The sequence below is a fragment of the Dreissena polymorpha genome, chromosome 4 (assembly GCF_020536995.1).
Source record: "Dreissena polymorpha isolate Duluth1 chromosome 4, UMN_Dpol_1.0, whole genome shotgun sequence".
NCBI classification, from domain to species: domain Eukaryota; kingdom Metazoa; phylum Mollusca; class Bivalvia; order Myida; family Dreissenidae; genus Dreissena; species Dreissena polymorpha.
This window is the reverse complement of record NC_068358.1, coordinates 111,243,737-111,264,532: the sequence shown is the minus strand read 5'-3', so window position 1 is coordinate 111,264,532 and position 20,796 is coordinate 111,243,737. Positions and strand designations below refer to the sequence as shown.

Below are 20,796 nucleotides of genomic sequence, written 5' to 3'. Positions count from 1 at the left end.
TTTATTCAAACTAAATTTTGCATCCTTACCACAGGTTGGGGGATTTGGCAACCAACTTCCGTCCGTCTGACAAACGCTGGTCGCGTTTCCGGTCAATGAATACCCGACCTCACAGATGAACTGGGCTCGTGTCTGCAACCCGGTAGAGGTCAGCTCCACACCCGTGCCGTTGGTGACCCCGGCCAGGCTTTGACATGTAACTAAAACATGAAGAAAAAGGTGTTTTATATAAAAAACATTTTTAATAACAATCGTTCGTTTCTTTCTTTATGTTTTAATATTTAACATGCCAGATAATAACCGGTGACTAACGTTCAAATTTTACATGAAATATCTGTTGTCAGTTACAGACTTGAATGAATGAACCTTATTCTTTTTTAAATTCCGTTACGAGTGTACCCTGTATAAATATGGTACACCTTTGGAATAAACGTACATGCACAGTACGAACTCTTACCACACACTGGCGGGGTTGCGCTCCACCCCTGTCCACTATTCGAGCACGTGATCTGGTTCGCTCCTAGAAGCGTGCTGCCCGTGTTGCACGAGAATGACGTCACGCTCCCAATCTTTAACGCTGTTCCGTTGACGGGACTTACCGGTGGTTCACAATCTGTTTTGAATACAAAAAACGAATGGTCTCATTTTGAAGCCGATAATCGCTGCCTTTGCATTGAATTATTATTAAATTGTAACTTATGTTTACAATATTTCTGTTATTATTAATAACATAATAAGATATGTCAAATATATAAATCTATTTTATAAACATCGATGGCCACTTTTAATTATTGCATGATCGTACTCTCGCATTGACTACCTCCCATACATTTTGGGTTACGATAGATAGTTGTTTTCACACGCAATGACATTACCATGTACGTATAGCATGAGCTTCGACTTAGTACGATTTAAACTCGGAAATATTCAATTTTCTGCGCAGAGGTTGACATAATCTGAAGGCGTAATAAGGAAACACCACGTGATTTAAATATGAGCCTCGTTCTGGGGAAAAAGGGCTTAATGCATGTGCGTTAAGTGTCGTCCCAGATTAGCCCGTGTAGTCCGCACAGGCTCATCCATTACGAGAGTTTCAGCTTTTAGGGTATTTTCTTCTAAAGAAAGTCTCTTCCAAGCGGACTGCACAGGCTAATCTGGGACGACACTCTACGAATAATGCTTTAAGCCCAGTTTTCTCAGGTCTTGTCTAAAATATAGCACCTGAATCAGGTTACTACTCACCGCACGCGGGGCTCGTGCCTTCCCATGACCCGTTCTTGAGGCACGTCCGCGTCGTGACGCCGCTGATGACGTAACCCTGTGCGCACGTGTACGTAGCGACGGACACCGTTGCATTGCTCGAAATGTTGACATAACCACTGGAAGGCGGGTTGAGCGTATTGCACAGAACTGTGACAAAAACATAAACATTGGATTGATATTGCTTCACAATGTTATGAAAGTTAATTCATAAGTAGGAGTAAAACTCCATGTCGTTAGTAAGGTAGGTTCATATTTGATAAATCTGTCATCAGCGACTTTTTGTTTAAGTCGTGTCTTCGTCGACATCCATGCATATGCTACACAAAAACACGCGCAGGACCGACAAACTTTTCTAACTTTTCGCCGGATGCGTTTTTAGCAATTATCATTTTCCTATTAAATGCTAGACTACTGTTGATATCAGAACATATAAAGCAATTAGTATTATTTATTATGGTAAAACACGTCACAGAAGTAAAGGTTCTCAAATACTGAATTGGTTCCCAGCATACCACAAGTTGGTATTTCAGTCGACCATGTGCCGTTTGCCAGACAGTTGGCGAAAGACGCGCCATTTATGGTATATCCGGTCGCACACTGGAAAGAGGCCGATGTTTGTTGTCCGTTAGTCGCCAATTGGTAACTTCCCCCGACAGGTTGTCCGATAGATTCACATTGAACTGTGAGATAGATCAGCGTGTTTTAGTAGGAAGTTATGACAAGTCTGTGAGATAGATCAGCGTGTATTAGTAGGAAGTTATGACAAGTCTGTGAGATAGATCAGCGTGTATTAGTCGGAAGTTATGATAAGTCTGTGAGATAGATCAGCGTGTATTAGTCGGAAGTTATGACAAGTCTGTGAGATAGATCAGCGTGTATTAGTCGGAAGTTATGACAAGTCTGTGAGATAGATCAGCGTGTATTAGTCGGAAGTTATGACAAGTCTGTGAGATAGATCAGCGTGTATTAGTAGGAAGTTATGACAAGTCTGTGAGATAGATCAGCGTGTATTAGTCGGAAGTTATGACAAGTCTGTGAATTAGATCAGCGTGTATTAGTCGGAAGTTATGACAAGTCTGTGAGATAGATCAGCGTGTATTAGTCGGAAGTTATGACAAGTCTGTGAGATAGATCAGCGTGTATTAGTCGGAAGTTATGACAAGTCTGTGAGATAGATCAGCGTGTATTAGTAGGAAGTTATGACAAGTCTGTGAGATAGATCAGCGTGTATTTGTCGGAAGTTATGACAAGTTTGGTGGGCAAAACCGCATGGTAGTATTAGGTAAGTTAGTAAACATGGAAATAATAAGCAAGTAAAAAACGAGTGTTAAACTTTATTTGGAATTGGTATATGCATGTCCATAGTTCTTTAACGAACGTTGTTTAAACATCCTACATAATACCGGTATGTCTCATACCACGATATTACTTCCAATAATTTTATATGTACACAAAAATGTATACCGGTTGTTTTAAAAGAGAGATTTATTAATGCTTGACCCACATGTGTATACCACTGTCACGATTCATAATACGACATTCTCATCCTTGCATATGGGCCGCGTTCTTATAAAACTGGGCATAATTCATGTGCGTAAAGTGTCGTCCCAGATTAGCCTGTGCAGTCCTCAAAGGCTAATCAAGGACGACACTTTACGCCTTACTTGGATTTTTGCTAAGAAGAGACTTCCTTTAAACGGAAAATGTCATAAAAGCGGAAAGTGTCGTCCCTGATTAGCCTGTGCGGACTGCACAGGCTAATCTGGGACGACACTTTACGGACATGCAATATGCCCAGTTTTCTCAGAACACGACTCATTTGAGGTGAATATGGTTGTGCTCAGTAACTACCGCTTACATAAGTAAGGGCACTTCGTACCAAGAAAAACAGGAGTTATGTTTACAGTCAGCCGTTAAGTGAGTTGCAAAACCGGCAATGCCAACACACAAACATCTCATAACAGAGATTAACACGTGTATCTTACCACACGTGGAGGCCGCCTGGGACCATGAAGTTCCGTTCATGTAGCACGTCCTGGACACGGCACCATTCAACGTGTATCCTACGTCACAACGGTACGTTGCCGTCAGACCAGAGACGTCAATTGAGACGCTACCGTTTGAAGGCGCGTTCAGAGTTGTACACACTTAAAACAAATGCTAGTGTAGACATAAAAAATACACTTTTTTTTCGAGAAATAGAACTATCGCAAATTCCGAACTGCACATCGACTGATTTTTTCTTAAAACTATAAAAAGTAACTTACGGTGACAAACTAGTACATGATTTACATGAAATATTTTGATTATATACATAGTCGATTATTAATCTTATTCATTAACTCATAACTTGCAGCATTAGTTGTGGCTGTAAGCAGATTATAAATCAACGTCAGAATGGACATTTTTATTAAGACTGAAAAATTAACGGTAAAATAACTACCGTATGCACACGAAAGAACGTTAAAGTCCGCCATTTTACTGACCACAAGAGGGTGTTGAGCTGTTCCACGTGCCAGAAGATAAGCACGTGGCGTTACTAACTCCACTCAACTGGTAACCAGTCTGGCACGTGAAGGTTGCGATCGTGTTAGCGCCGTCTGTGGTGTACGAGATAGCGCCGAGACTAGGGGATGCCAGCGCCGAACATCGTGCTGAAATGTGAACGTATCGTTGTACATTTGAACCTCGCTATGGGAAAACGGGGCTAAATGCCTAAGCGTGAATTCTGGTCCAAAATTTGCCGATGCAGTCAGCACAGGCTATTCCTGGACGACTATTGCAGCTTTTATTGTGCGTATGTTTAAACTTACAGAAAGTCTTTCCGTAGCGAAAATCAAGATTAAGCAGAACATGTGGTACCTGATTAGCCTGTGGGGACGCCTACGCGTTACAATAAGCCCTATTTTCCCAGAGCGAGGCTCAAAATACAAAATCTGAATTATGGGTTCGATATATAGTGTACGAGGATTAGATTTGTAAGCAGACCAAGGGCCAAAGGAAAACACATGAGTACAATGTGCAATGGATATATCAGCGTTATTGTATTGGGTTTGACATAACCCATTTATGCCTAGCGTCTAGAAAAAAGGCATTGGCAAACAGCGTAGACCCAGATGAGACGCCGCATGATGCGGCGTCTCATCAGGGTCTGCGCTGTTTGCTTAAAGGAATTTATGTAAGAAATATTCCAAATATAGACATTATGATACTAGAGATCCCTAATTTTGGGAATAAATTGATCCAATTTAGAAGGAGCAGTCCACTAGGCATCAATGGGTTAAACACGATTAGTGAACACTATTTATAGTAAATGAAAACATTCGTATCTACAGTGTAATAGCATCAACAGTTTCAGAAAAATATCTCGTACAACACGTCGGCGCTGAGGCGCTCCAAGTTCCGTTCAGAAGGCATGAGATACTTCGTGTACCGGAAATACTGAACCCCACGTTGCAGCTGAAAGTCGTGAGAGTGGTGCCCTCTTTGACCTCCTGGGTCATAGTCCCATTACTTGGGCCCGAAAGAACGTTACAGGTTGCTAAAAAGTAGTAAGCGTGCACAAACTTAGGCAAACGTTTTATTTTATGTCAGCTTAGCCGTTTATACTAGTATTTGCATTAATGTATTATTAGTTTTTCGCATGATAAATTTGTAACGTAACATTGTAATAATGATAAAAAACTTTACACAGACAACAACGCTGCAGTTATCTAGGCACAGTTGCTGCGCACGTCACTGATAACAATTTTATAATGGTTGTATTACAAAGCAGGTTTCTTGGTGAAAACAAACGCAAAGAGCTTGTTCTTACCGCACGTGGGCGCCGTGCCGTTCCAAGAGTTTCCGGTGGCAGAACACCACCTGTAGGGGTTGCCTTTCAACACGTAACCGGTGTTACACTTGTACGTCGCTATAGACCCATTAGTTGATACCGTGACTGTACCGTTCGAAGGATTGTCTGGCGTTTTACATTCTGAATAAAAATATTATAATACTTTGCCAATCCTCGAAACAAACAAATATGTTTTTTTAATCTTTACTTGAATAAACACGTACTATATTGTTTTTGTGTATATTTTAGCCCTAATTAATGTCGCCAAACCATAGGCTAAGATCACTAAAAAAACGTACATGTATACTATACAACAAACAAAGCTTAAACAAGACTTGATGGGGTCAAATAGAGCTGCAATATAAGTTTCGTTTGTTATGATTTATTATGATTTCAATTATAAACCATAGTAGTAAATGTCGATCAGACGTCACTTACTACACGTGGGTTCTACCCCCGACCACGCGTTGTTATCCTGGCACGTCCGTTGCGCGTCCCCATACAATGAGTAGTTTTGTGCGCATGCGTAGAACGCCGTTGTTGAAGCACCATCTGTCTTAACGCTGACATTTCCGCCGTCCGGCGCTTGCGGTACCGGGCAAGTACCTTTTATTTACGAAATATGTCGCATAAATAGGTCCAACAAATAGTTGAAAGAAAAAAGAAAGTGAAAACAAAAATATAATGAACTTTAATTTAACCGCACACGAATTTTTCCAACTTCACAAATTATCTCACGGAACACTTACTCACTTTACTAAGTGTACTTTTTTTAACAGCAAACTTAAACATAAACAACCAATATAGTTTGCTTTCAATACAAATGCATACTCACGGCAGGTCTCTGAAATGTTGAAAAAAAAGGTATTATTCACTAAATTTAACAGAATATAGAGCAGTAAGTAAGAGCAAGTTTCAGTATGATAATTCATTGCAAGTTCCGGTATAGTAAAGTGTATACATACTAGTAATGAAATTGAGCCGTGCGCAGTGAAAAAGGGGTTTAATCCCTGTGCGTAAAGTGTCGTCCCAGATTAGCCTGTGCAGTCCGCACAGGCTCAACGGGGACGACACTTTCCGCCTAAACTAGATTTTGCTAAGAAGGGATTTTCTTTAAACAGAAAATATCATAAAAGCGGAAAGTGCCGTCCCTGATTTGCCTGTGCGGACTGCACAGGCTAATCTGGGATGACACTTTAGGCAAGTGCATTAAACCCACTTTGCACAGAACACAGCACAATTAAATCAATGCTACAATATGATGCTTACCGTAGGTATTCGTAACGTCTAACGTCCCCCCTATCTCGTTATTGGTGGCGACGTCGATGGGCCAACTAGATGATGTCTGGGACTTCCGGCAATAACCAGGGGCCACGGACGCCTTCGTCATGTCATTCGAGAGGGCCTTTGGTAAATACGAAATGGGCGTACGTCAGATTATGTGAAAAGCGAACAGTTATCTAGCTTGTTCATGCGTTCATACGCACTACGTAGAGTAAATACGCCGGTTTCGTACAGTGGGACATGTTAACGTCACATGATTTAAGCAAAATTACTACACTGTAAGGGATACAATAAAACATGTCTTTACATTTTCTGAACATTTAAATAAACATACAATCTAGTTTTCAATTTAAGAGGACATCGTTTTTAGCCATAAATCCTGGCTTTGGAAAAAACAACATACCGGATACATTTATTTTCAAAGCGCCCAAAACAAAAGTGCAAGCCGTGAGATTTGTATCATTACTGACTTACAAAGCACGCGAACTGGAATAAGGTGCTATTGTCGACGGCCCCACCGTTGTACACTGTGACGTAAGTCTCTGCGGTGCCGGGAACCGAGTCAATACAGCTCACCGCAACGGAAGCTTAAACAAAATATCGTTATGCACGCCCGTTAAAATCGAACAATAATAAGGCAACACAGTATGTGTTTATTACATAAATATAAGAACAAACGTGTCTTTTCATTTCGTACGATTGATTTAAAACTGATTCTTGATACATACTATCATATTGTGCGTCACCCTCCCTCTCCTTTCAAAAAGTAATTTTATTTCGAAAACCAGTCTAAAATTATTCCTACCGTAGGCAACCTTTGTGGAACAAGACACTAAGTCGAAAGACATTTTCTTTTTGTCGGCGCACATGTTCCAGGTGTCGCCTGGCGCTAAGCACGTCTCCATGCCATCTGACGTCGAATGCGTGTAGTCATAGCGACCAAGTGACGTCCATGGACACGTTATTGACACGGAACCTTCACTTCCGGACTTGATTAGAACCCCGTATTCTGAGCCCACTGCTCCGAATGAGGGATAACACATCTCGGCTTTGGTAGAATAGTTTGAGTTCGTGTTTATTAAAAAGCGTTCATTTGCTGTCTTTGCTTGGGGCGCTGAAATATCATTAGCAAGTTATTGCTCAAAATAATAATAATAATAATAATTTATAATAATAATAATTATAATAATAATAATAATAATTATAATAATAATAATAATAATTATAATAATAATGATAATTATAATGATAATGATGACGATGATGATGATGATGATAATGATGATGATGATAATGATGATGATGATGATGATGATTATGATGATTGTGGTGGTGATGATGATAATGATGATGATGATGATGGTGATGATGATGATGATGATGATGATGATGATCATGATGATCATGATGATGATGATGATGATGATGACGATGATGACGATGATGACGATGATGAAACATAAACAGAAGAAGAAGCAGAAGGAGAATAAGAAGAAGGAGTAGAAGGAGGAGGAGGAGAAAAGAAGAAGATCATAATAATAAGTACAGGAAGAAGAACAGCTAAAGCGATATACATAGTGACTTACGGTCCTCTACGTAGTATCTATAAGAGTTGTCAGTGACTTTCTTGAATCTGATACACAGATAAGCCCAGTAATATGACGTCACAAACTGTATGAAGCTGTTGACAGACCTGAAATAAAGTGCGCATGCGCATGAACTTACGGGCCTCAACGTAAAATCGATACGACATGGCCGTAAGTTGTTTCAGTCTGACGCACAAATAGGCATAGAAATCTTCGCCTAACGACCGGAAACTCGTCGACGATCTGCAAAATTTAAATCATAAGCGATGGTCTACATCATGACGATGAGACATCTAAATGCTGTGGAGCGATAATAAACAAGCGATGCAGATCTGGAAACGTATGAATATTATGTACAACACCGATCTCTCAGACGCAGTATGTGTTTGATGCTTTACAAGTGCATTCGCTTATATTAAATAAATATCATATATAAAATTAACAAGAATTGTGAATTAAAAATGATAAGATTATCCGATTATCTACAAATCAACCGTTACCTCATCATGAGATACCCCTCCGTCTGAAAGAGGTCTACATTCGTGCACTGCCACGTCGACCTGGTCTGTCCGTCCACCGTGAAAGACCATCCCTCCATGGTGCTGGTCGAGAACGCAAGGACGCCATGTCTGTTCGAGCGCCACGTGCTAGACCGGAACTCACTGGGCCACGTGCACTGCGCGCCTATGGGAATCACGAAATCATATTTGAGCCGCTGTCTGGGAAAACAGAGACTAGAAACATATGCGTAAAGTGTCGTCCCAGATTAGCCTGTGAAGTCCGCACAGACTAATCAGGCAATACACTTTCCGCCTACACTGGAGTTTCATTTAAAAGACACTTCTTTTAAACGAAAATTTAATTAAAAGCGGGAAATGTCGTCCCTGATTAATATGGGACGACACTTAATGCACGTGTATTAAGCCTCGTGTTCGTAGGGCGAGGCTCGACTATGAATATATTGATTTCGGTACATCATCATTAAGGTGAGATCGCTAACTGCAATCGAAACATGTCAGATCAGTTATCTATACATGAATTATTGCACTATTGTCTTCATCATTGACAAAAAATAGACAGTAATAGTTATGTAATTCTGCTATTTGGATTAAACGTTTCAGTAACTAGTATTAGCATATGTTTCTTTTTAACTATACAACAAATGAAATAAAATACATCGATACAGTAAGAACATGTTTTTGTGACATTTGTATATATAATTACATACTTTTTTCTGTATCATCAAGTATCCACTATTGACGAGTTTGCCACCATATACGAGGGGCCGTCGACACAAGTCACTTTTTAGTATAGATAGCGTATATTTATATAGTAAAACACGAATTTATTATAAAAATCTGTAATGCCCAGCAGTTAACCTCTGCTATACGTGAAACAAAAATGCTTAACAATCATATTTTGTTGCATGTGAACGGAACAATAGTCATTTAAAGCGCTATCATCACGTGTAAACATGTACTGGCCTAGTTTTTATGCTCCCCCCAATTTTTTTTGGGGGGAGCATATAGTCGCCACTTCGTCTGTCCGTGTGTGTGTCCGTCCGTTCGTGCACAATTTTTGTCCGGGCTATTTCTCAGCAACTAATGACCGGAATTCAATTAAACTTTATGGGAAGCTTCACTACCAAGAGGAGATGTGCATATTATCAGCCGGTTCTGGTCGGATGATTTTAAACAGAGTTACGGCCCTTTGAAATTTTCCATTAACTGTACATATAGTGAAATTCTTATCCCCCCAACTACTGACTTGAATTCAATGAAGCTTTATGGGAAGCTTAACTGCCTTGAGGAGATGCGCATGTTATTTGTGGGTTCTGGTTAGATGATTTATTTAGAGAGTTATGGCCCTTTGAAATTTTTCAGTTGCTAAACCATACATCGTATTATTTTGTACAAAGTTATGCCCCTCAAGACGTTCCCTTTTATCTGAATATATAGTGCAATATTGTGACCCAAAAAAACCTTTGGGGAGCATCACCCGTCTCCGACGGTTTCTTGTTTCAACATCTATCCCTACAAAGCTCACCCCTCACCTTATGACAGTTTAGGCATTTAATGTACGATCAAAAGAACCTTTCTTAATTATTGTATGATCAAGTAAGCCTCGTTCTGGGAAAACCTCCGTCCGCACAGGGACAATACGTTCCGCTTTTATGGAATTTGAGTATAAAAGTCTCTTCTAGACAACTTCCGAGTTTATGCGGAAAGTGTAGTCACCGATTAGACTGTTCCGCATTCAAAGGCTATTTCAGACGACACTTATCGCACATGCATTAAGCCCCATTTTCACAGAGCGAGATTCAAATATACTGCTAAAACGCTAATAGAAACAAAAAAAACTTTGTGATGGCATATTATCATAATACAATTATAAAATGAATGCTAATTGTTCCGTAAGAGATCCGTACTGTGAATGATATGTTTCTATAAAATCTCAATAAACTTCGATATATTTTGATGAGTTGTGTGTACATTTTACATTTACAAATAGACTATTCGTGATTTACAAGTTTGCAATTTGATGAAGTGTGTTATTTTTTTCCTTTTTCATTTATTTGAAAGCATATAGTGTATACATAAATGTATTCTATTTGCAGACAATGGTTCTAACAGAGTATACAGAAAATATGCCTTATAATATTTTTGACCGTGGTTTGTTTAATTTCTACCATAGACACTGTTATATATAATCAATGATGTTATACAATTTAAAAAAGGAGAACAATAGTAAAAGGAATATATGAAATATATAAAGTGAAAACATGAAGTAAAAAGTGTTATTTTTTCATGTTTAAGGATATTCACTAAGGAAACTTACCACATAGTCCATTTAACAAGACAATATTACTCGTCAGAATAAACACAGTATGTTTCCAATTCATTTCTTATCTAATATTAAAATCCATTCAATCCTTTATCGTTTTTGTTATAATATATTCACACTTTTTATCTGTGTTTCATAACAATTCGCTCAAAAAGCAAGAATGATACAAACATGCATGTTTATAATTCAGCGTTTTGTTTCATAATATTTCATTCATGTTTTATTCGTGACAAAATTAACGTATACTGTTTCACCCCATTGATAAGAGGTTCGTCATTTGTTAAAAGAAATAGAATTATAGAAACGCACAATAGAAATAGCTGGCGACTTTACAAAGGCGTTTAAAGTCCATTGTTTTAACTTGATATTCAATAACCGGTTCATTTAACCTTTCACTTTTTAGCATAAGTTATTTCCTGTATGTTTGGGAAAACAACACCAAGGCATCGCTATCTTCGGCTTTGCTTGAAGAAGTGCGTATAGTGTCTGTTTAATTGTCGTCAAAATAATGATACGAATTGTAATTATTAGTTATCAAGCATAAATATGACAAAAGAAAAAACACACAAATAAATTGCAGTAGTTTCCAACACTGTTGTAACATTTAAGACAGATTAACTCAGTTTTTTTTTTAAGTTTTAAAGTGTTAACAAAAATTAGAATAACTGCACATACACAATGTACATGTGTGCGCATTTCTCTTTGAGGTAAAAACTCAAATTGCCATAACTTCTTTATTTATGATCAGATTTGATTAATACTTTGACAAAACAACACTTACCTGACATACCACACTGGACTCCACACAAACCACATCCCACTTCCTACCCCAGAATCCCCCCCCAATTTTTTTTTATATGACCACGGATCGAAAGATCGGGGGTATATTGTTTTTGGCCTGTCTGTTTGTATGTCTGTCTGTCTGTCACTGTGTCAGTCAGTCAGTCATGGTATGTGTGTGTCACAAAACTTTAACCTTGGTTAAACTTTTATAACTTTTGCAATATTGAAGATAGCAACTTCATATTTGGCATGCTTGTGTATCTCATGAAGCTGCACATTTTGATTAGTGAAAAGTAAAGGTCAAGGTCATCCTTCAAGGTCAAAGGTCAAATATCATTGTATTTTTCTTTCCTAAAATTTTAACCTTCGTTAACGTTTTATCATAACTTTTTTAATATTGAATATAGCAACTTGATATTTGGCATGCTTGTGTTTCTCATGGAGATGCACGTTTTGAGTAGTGAAAATATAATCTTCTTAGTTTGTTTTATGTCTTTACAAATGTTCAATAGATTGTGGCAAATATACATGAACTCAGAATCGTATATAATGTACCACTTCTTTTAAACCTTAGCAATCAATCTGTTTCAATTATGGTCCTCTTGCAGTTAGAATATAACTATATGACATTGACCTTATTGAATATGAACAATTTCCCTATTATGGCTTACGTTATACTGTAAAGCACTCGAAAAGTCGAGCGCGCTGTCTTCTGACAGCTTTAGTTATAAGGATAACCTGTTTAAAAGAACAAAAATTAATATACTTCATCTGTCAGTTATATTCAATGTTTGAAATATAATTTATAATACAAAGAACTAAATAAAGCAGATGAGTTCCCTCTATAAGTCAGTCTAATCATATGTGGTTGAACTCTTTGATTGATGGGGGTTACATTTTTAGTATCATACCATATACATTACTTAACATAGCTGGAGTTATAAAGTTATAGATGCTAAAGGTGCAGGTGGTTATTTCTTTATATAAAAATTACACATTTGAAGGACATTTAGATTTGTTTGAGTTACTGTATGTTTTCAAGTATTGCCGCTTGAGTTAAAGAAGTTTTTCTGAAGAACTCTATACAAAATTCATAGTTCTTGAATAATTTTACAGCATATGTCATCAGCATAAAGTCTGCCTTTGTTTAACCTTCCACATGTTTTTGTAAAATTGTTGTACTTTATTCATTTTGTTGATGAAAATGTCGCATTTGAAAATTGGGCCTGTAGTAATACTTCTGGAAATTCTGAGACTTAGGAACAAAGAATGGAATTTGGTTGTGCTCTGTGAAAAGTGGCTTTAATGCATGTGCGTAAAGTGTCGTCACAGATTAGCTTTTATCACATGCCATACCCTGTTTCCCATGTAATATAACCATAACATATATTTTTATATTACAAATGTGTAATATACTTTTTAAGCGTTTTCATTGGCTGAGTTTTCGTTTATTGACCAATCGCATTTTGTTATTTTGCTGAAATGACGTTGCAACGGTAAATGACGTCACGAAATGTAAACAACATTCTGGATTTATCATTATGTTTGCGTAAATATTTATTTAATTTGCTCATTTAAAAGCATGTCATAAAAAGATCTGACACTCGTCATATCATACCATATTTTATTAAACTCGTCCAGGAAATTCGTAAGTAAGCTCGCCAAATGCTCGCTTACAAACAAAATTCCTGAACTCCTGCCAGATCCTATATGTGTAGTCCGCACAGACTAATCAGGGACGACACTTTCGGCTTTTATGATATTTTTTGTTGAAAGAAAGTCTCTTCTAAGCAAAATTCAAGTTTAGGTTGAAGGTTTCGTCCCTGATTAGACTGTGCGGACTGCACAGGCTAATCTGGGATGACACTTTACGCACATGCATTAAACCCCTTTTTCATGGAGCACGGCCCAATGGTTTTATACCAGGGCAGTTTGCATGGAACCAGTGGTTTTGACTAGATATCATAAGTTTGCATGGACTTATCTTGATGAAACTTAAATATAGCAAGCTTGCATGAAAACCTTGATTGGGATTTATTTGGGGCCAGTCGGGTCATGGTCACTAATTCTTACAATAGGAATAAAAAACAGTTTTCACTGGATAACTTTGGATGGAGGTATTGAACTGAAATTTTGTATTAAGGTAGCTTACATTGCATTTTTAGGGCAAATCAAGTCAAGGTTAATTTTGCACGGCTACTGAAAAATAGAAAAATGATTATTACATGTATGTGGTTTCGGGGTAATAACTTGAGTTAGAATTGACCAATTTTGATGACTGTGCAAAATATGTCTATCTGGTATGATTCTTTGCTTTCATTGTTGACATGATAATTCCACAGACTTAATGATATTTCTTTACCTTTTACTTGCAATAAAAGTAATTTGCATATGTAATGACTGTGATGCAATAAACATGTTTTCATAACATTTGTAAGTAGTGAATCAGGAATATTTAGATTTATTGTGGCCAGTTTCCCTTTTTAATGTGCTAAACACTCTAACCCTATTTGGGAAATGTTTTGGCTTTTTGAACATGTTTACAAGTAAAATAGGGCATTCAAAACATTAGAAATCTTCTCATCCACACCCTTTCAACGACAGTGTTATTTTCTATATAGCAATTGCAATTCATGTTTGTTGTTAATCCTATTTTAGCTGAATTGTAATTGCCTTTAAATAAGTTTGTGTCAATTTTTAGTTGTTCGCGTAGCGAACACTTATGTTGTTTCTCAAAATTTCAAGTCGGTTCGGCTTATCTACGGAGAGCCTACTACCTGCCACACACGCCGTATCCGCGCGAGAAAGAGTTGTTTAATTTATGCAACAGGTTTGATATCTCTTCTATATTCATTCAAAAATGGAAACATTATATAAATATCGTGTTTAATGTAATAGTTTCGAACGGAGCTTATATAGAAAAGAATCAATAAACAATGATTGTATTATACGTGTCGCGGAAGAGATTGTTTATGAATGATTAAACTAATCCACTTTCTGCTGCGTCTTCATGACGTAGTATTTTTGCTCAGCTCGTTAATAATCTGAGGCTTTTAATAGATGCGGCTGCCGATAAACAAGGGAAAGTCCAGTTGTACGGGTGATAACAACGCATAAGGTTGCGCTTGTTTATATTCTCAGTTCTCAATTAATAAAACGTTGAATGTGAGTTTAGCAATTACTACAGGGATACGATAAACAACATCAAAATGCTTCATAATCGCTTAAACCGAATTATAAAAACAATTAAATATAACAAGAATTATCTTTTAAAAAGGTAGTCTTGTTGTTTTTGAAACAAAGTTTGAAATTTTGGTTTCTAAATAATTGAATTGAATACAAAAGTAAAACTGATGTGTTTTTTGACTTGTAAGTCGCATATTTTCTGCATGAAATGTGTGATATAATAGGCAAACCATAGATCTACATTAGTTAAAGTAGATTAAAATTATATTATGGTAGTGAATACCATAATGTGTCCTCACTTGGCTTATTATGAGTGCATTTCTTCGTCATCGAAATATATCATATGTTAATATTTGATTAACATTAACATTAACATATTTGATTTGAAAACAGCAGTTTTCTTTCCAATCATTTGAATCACACTTTCATAGCCGCGTCATGCGAAATGGGTCTTATGGTCTTACGACCAGCGTAGCTCAAGTTTTAATGTGGTTTGCTAGAGAATTTAATACAATGCTGTTTAATACCAATACATATTATAATTATGTTGTGGTTCATTCTTTGTTTGACTCAAACCAAGCGACGGGTACGCTCACGTAGTGAGTTACGATTGTGAACAGCACACTTAACATTCAACCTGCATTCGCATATAGAAGGAAAGGGTCAACTAGGTGCTCTGTTTCCTTTGCTTACTTCAGTTAGAGGTCAATTTTTTACGTAATTGCAATCATAAGGCCCCGGCTTCAAAGGCTTGCGGAGGGTATATTCTTGCATAATAAAAGTCGTAGTCGCATGGTACCGTTGATTAAAATAGTCCACTTTCTGCTTCGTCTTAATGACGCAGCACATGTATTTCATAATCTGAGGCTATTAATAGACTCGGGAAAACAACGCAATAGTATAAGGTTACCCTTGTTTATATTCTCAATTTATAAAACGTTGAACATGAGTTCAACAATAACTTCAGGGATACGATAGGCAACAACAAAAATCCTTCATAATCGCTTAAACCCTAATATAACAAACAATTAAATATAACACGAATGATCTGTTTCGTAACCTAGTTTAAGCTTCTACAGCGGAGATTTCTGGGAAAACTTCTTTTGTTCTCAACAGGTAGCGGCGATAATTTGTATTTACGGGCTCTAACAACGCAATAGAAGAAGGTTAAGCTTGTTTATATTCACAGTACTCAATTTATAAAACGTTGGACATAAGTTCACCAATTACTAAAGGCATACTATATACAACCTCAAAAATGCTTTATAATCGCTAAAACCTAAAACAACTAAATATAACAAGAAATATCCTTTAAAAATGTAGTCGGCGTAAACGCTGACTTTGAAATAAAGTTTGCAATGTACTTTTCTAAATACATAAATAAAATGAAAACAAATGGCTTTTTTTATTACACTTGTAAGTTGCATATTCACCGCATGAAATGTGTTTTAGTAATGTCAAACCACACATTAGTGTAAGTAGATAAAAAATATACTACGGGACTGCAAATCATGTGTCCTCACATGCCTTATTATGAGTATATTATTTCACTATCGATATATATCGTATGATAATATTTGATTAAAACGCAGTTTTCTTTCGACACATTTAAATCACACTTTTATAGCCGCGTCATGCGAAAATTGGTCTTATGCGTTTCGGCCAGCGTTTCTTAGACCCAACATGTGCATTTCCGCAGTCAGATCAGAGGCGATGCTGTTCGCTATAAAATCACTCAATATGTTATGGTCTTATTATGTATCTCCTGACCAGACTGAGAGATGCGCAGGCTGAGTGGGCTATATGTATGATGGGCGCGTATGGAATAAGACCCATTTTCGCATGACGAGGGTAATTAAAAATGTCAATGCGCGCATGGCACATTTAAGCACAATGCTTTTCGATACCAAATTGAATTCAAAATAGCAAACTTGTAAATAAGGAAAGCCTATCCAGGATTTCAGGAACGATTTCCAGACGTGCTGACCAAGTACGGCAAACATTGTGGCTGGATAATTAAACGATTGTCCTCTTATCGTGACACTATGCTATTCCGGTAATGATTGTTTTCTCGTCTTGAAAGCAAAACTGATATTCTGCGAGATGGATTTTAACGTGTTATTGTAACTGGACCACAATACATGTCGTTTGAACATACAGAGAGTAGTCCGGAATTCCTTACAATGAACAGTGCTACATCCTTTGCGCTTAGAACAGACACGGTAATGTAGCCAACGTTCAGAGGTTGTATCTTAAATCTGCCTATGAAATATTCGAAAATATTCATGCGTGTCTGCTGGCGTTATGTAAAAGTCATTAAGATGAAAAGCTGAGTAAAACAGCTGCGCTGAAAAGCGCATTAGTGCTCTATACCTATGTTTAGGTCAGAGTTGTTGACACCGTGTGAACTGCTCGGGTAACAAGTAATGCATAAACAACAATGTACGGGTCAACAGGGCTGTCTTGATGACTACCTTATTCGTGAGTAAAAAGTAATGCTCGCAAATTTATTTTTTATTAATTTTCATCAATGATCTTATTGTATATTTTGAATTTGTATATGGTGTCAAAAATCAAAAGTTTTGTACAGGGAATTTTCATCATGAAATTATATTCTTAGTGAGACAGGCATTCAATTTTCCAACAATATTCATTTAATATGATGGTGATTGCAAATCGTCTTTATATTTAGTTTTCATAACCATTTTCATCATACTTTCTATGCTTTCAGAACGTCCAAAAAGGCCCATGTTGTTGTTATTTTGTCTAAATTATCTCTATGAAATAAATAGGATGATAAAAAGTGCACACAAAGCTCGACCCGTGCGTTATGACACACTCTTTATAAATTTGAATGTCGTGTGTTCATTTCAAACTTGCAATTAAACTAATAACTGTAAAAAAAAAACGGTATTTTATAACTTTTTCGACAATCTGGTTGACGGTCCCTTTAATGGCTGCTTTATTAGGAATTGTATGTTCATAAATTATTATATACACATGTTCCACATCAAAATAAGTATGTATTATTACTTAAGTCAAGATATTTTTAATTTAATATATTGTATGCAGACTGCATTACACATAAGTAATAGAAAACTGATACAGTCTTATTGTTGTGGATTTTATCTGGCATAGATGATAGAATTTGATACATGTAAATGTATATATTTGTAGCTAAATCGTTTTATGCTATTGATTCAACATGTATATTTTTGCACTGCGAACAATGATGTAGTTTTTCAATGTGTATATACTATTTTATTGCTGTTTTTCCTCAGGTTTACTTTTTCAAATTCTGATATCTTGTCATGAATATGTGATAAACGTAAAACATAATTCCTGTCACCTACTTAATCTGATTCGGCTTCTTCGTGGCAGATTTTATGTTAAAAGAAAGTAATGTTTTAATTTACCCTCTTATGTAAAGATGAGGGGTAGTCTAGAATCCCAATAAACGTTCGTTCGCCTGGCCCTCTCTATGTTTGGCTGTTCTTACGTGTACATTTTTCAGGGAATGTTTTCAAGCACTTAAGTCTTATCGTATTTACTTTTAATATGGATTGCAGAATATACTTATCAGGATACGATAAAAACCATGAAAGGAGATTATTTTTGTGAAAATGATAAATGCCTTATTTATGTTTCCGTTTATTGAGGTCCAAAAATATTACAGAATATTGTTTCCAAGCATGACCTTAATAATGCTACAATCAAACACAATCAATTCAATGTCTGCCAATGTAGCTGACACAAACTGGTCGCTTTAATTACAGAAATACGTCACGTCAAGGTACTTAAAAGTACCCGGACATGGGTCAGGTCCAAGTAAACCGTTGCTCACTGGTATCAAACAGCTCGACGCGCTACTGCCGCAAAGCGTTGACACCAGGGCTGTTACATCTTTAGCACAACTCGTGTTAGCAGTTTGTGTAGGGTTGGTCCTCGGGCAAATGTCAGTCTGCCCCCGCCCGTAGACTGCGTTACGAACTTCAATTGTCAACGGTGTAGGGCACCTCACGATCGCTTGAGATCCTTCACAGCCGATGCTAAATCTGTCAGCTGTAAAATATGAAGGTGGTCTTGAATTCTTTTTGCCAACTATTTATACTACAGGATTACGATATTTGTTGCAGACTTTCAATTTAATAAGCAAAACCAAGGACAACAAGAGCGCTGTGTGAGATAAAAATGAGACCATATTTCCGTCATTTCACCACTGGAATACACGACTTAGCAAATTTAGTCCATAACGCATCATTTAAGAATATATTATTAATGCAAATGATAAGGTATGTATGGAGAAAACTCTTCTAAAAATCTTTGGCATGTAATAAGCTTATTTTTATTAAAGATCTCATAAGTCGAAGTCGATTCCAATCATCATCGAAAACAGGAGCATACGATTTTGATTTCAGAATCTACGTTTGTACGTCAAATAATATATATTTATAAATTTACATTTATTCGAACATTTTATTCACATAATGTTTGAATACAAGAGGCCATTGGAATTCGAACCTAACTTCTCAGCATATGTTTAAAGGATTCCGCAACAGTTAACCGCGTTTGGCAAACGACCCATTTTACCATGCTCTACTCTTGTAACATCCCGCCATCGTTTATGCGAGGCTACACTGATATCAGATCTATACTTAGTCTGGCATCACCTACATCAGTACTCATGAAGACAGCGACTGATTGAAGATTTAAGAATACCAAGTGATGTACGATCCATAAATAATTTTAAGGATTTACAAAACTAGATTGTAATGTTGTCTGCTTGGTTCTGATACTTGCGGTAAAATGTGTAGTTAAGAAAAGCGCTGATTGAATTGAAATGGAGTGTATGGCAGACAAACATGTGGATGGGAAAAAGTGGAAGATAAACGCATATATTGAGACTGATAAAATTGAATGAGATTAAACGACGAAAATGTAAGAAATAATACACGGAATGAAACCTTAAGATTACTTTAGAATTAAATGCCATGTTGTAGAAATGATATGCATCCAGGCAACATCTTAAACGGCATAACAAAGAAAAGGCAATAATTTAAACCTGGTTCACAAGTCACGTCCTGTATCCAATTCCCGGCTGCGTTACAAGTAACTATCATCGGGCTGTTCTGTGCAGGGCAATAATCGTTGTTGCAACTGTATGGTACCACAGTGCCGACAGTGAGCGGGCCGGATACTGCCGACGGTTGAGCGTTGGGAATAGTGGGAAGAGATGCTTGGCATACTGTAAGTATACAACACAATCAAATATGTAGTTATATGTACTTTTTCTATATAATTATCTAACATATTTTCTCAACGAGATAACTGAGAATGAACACATTTGAAAGCATGAAGACGAACTCTACATATAAATAAAGACTGAGATCATGGGCATATCAACAATTCGCCTAATCAAGCTCCTCTAAGAACTCTTACGTGACACCATCAAAATAATTATATATATATATATATATATATATATATATATATATATATATATATATATATATATATATATATCGAGAATAAGCATCTAATTAAAAAAGATAAAATGACAAGAATAAAAATGACAATGTTGTCTAATAATAATAGAAAATAATGATAGAGAAAAACACACAATGAAACCGAAGAATCTTGTTGTATTATTAGAACATTACAATACCCACGTGATCAACCACGTGTTAGGGATTCCCGCTTTATCCCGCTCCGGTGATAAGCCCTGCGCATTAGCTATCTAGTAGCGCAACTGTATAGACGCTCATATGCTACTATAAATATGTAACAATAAAATCGTAGAATAGAAGCTCGTGTATCTTGTGATATTGCCTTCACATTAGTGTTGACACTCACATAATAAATACACAATATACAACATGGTGTCAGAATAACGGACTTAACGTTCACATAAACTGATATCAACTGGATTTCGTTTACGACGCGCGGGATACTAAACAGTGACAATGAATATGTCAGGAATTACACCGCCCAGCATGGACTGGGAGAGTTCAAATC

The 20,796-nt window shown here is 36.9% G+C and overlaps 1 protein-coding gene and 1 long non-coding RNA gene across 2 annotated transcripts; both read right to left on the bottom strand.

The window, feature by feature from the left end:
* Positions 1 to 5,847: 5,847 nt before the first annotated feature.
* Positions 5,848 to 7,287, bottom strand: LOC127878702 (uncharacterized). Its single transcript, XM_052425233.1, has 4 exons — positions 7,188 to 7,287; positions 6,857 to 6,969; positions 6,368 to 6,503; positions 5,848 to 5,942 (listed from the first exon to the last, which is right to left on the bottom strand). The coding sequence occupies exons 1-4, from the start codon at positions 7,285 to 7,287 to the stop codon at positions 5,848 to 5,850; spliced, it is 444 nt and encodes a 147-aa protein (XP_052281193.1).
* Positions 7,288 to 7,295: 8 nt separating this feature from the next.
* On the bottom strand, positions 7,296 to 10,866 carry LOC127879365 (uncharacterized). The gene is made up of 4 exons (XR_008049032.1): positions 10,807 to 10,866; positions 8,469 to 8,652; positions 8,076 to 8,211; positions 7,296 to 7,496 (listed from the first exon to the last, which is right to left on the bottom strand). It is a non-coding gene; the product is annotated as an uncharacterized LOC127879365 (long non-coding RNA).
* Between the last annotated feature and the right edge of the window lie 9,930 nt (positions 10,867 to 20,796).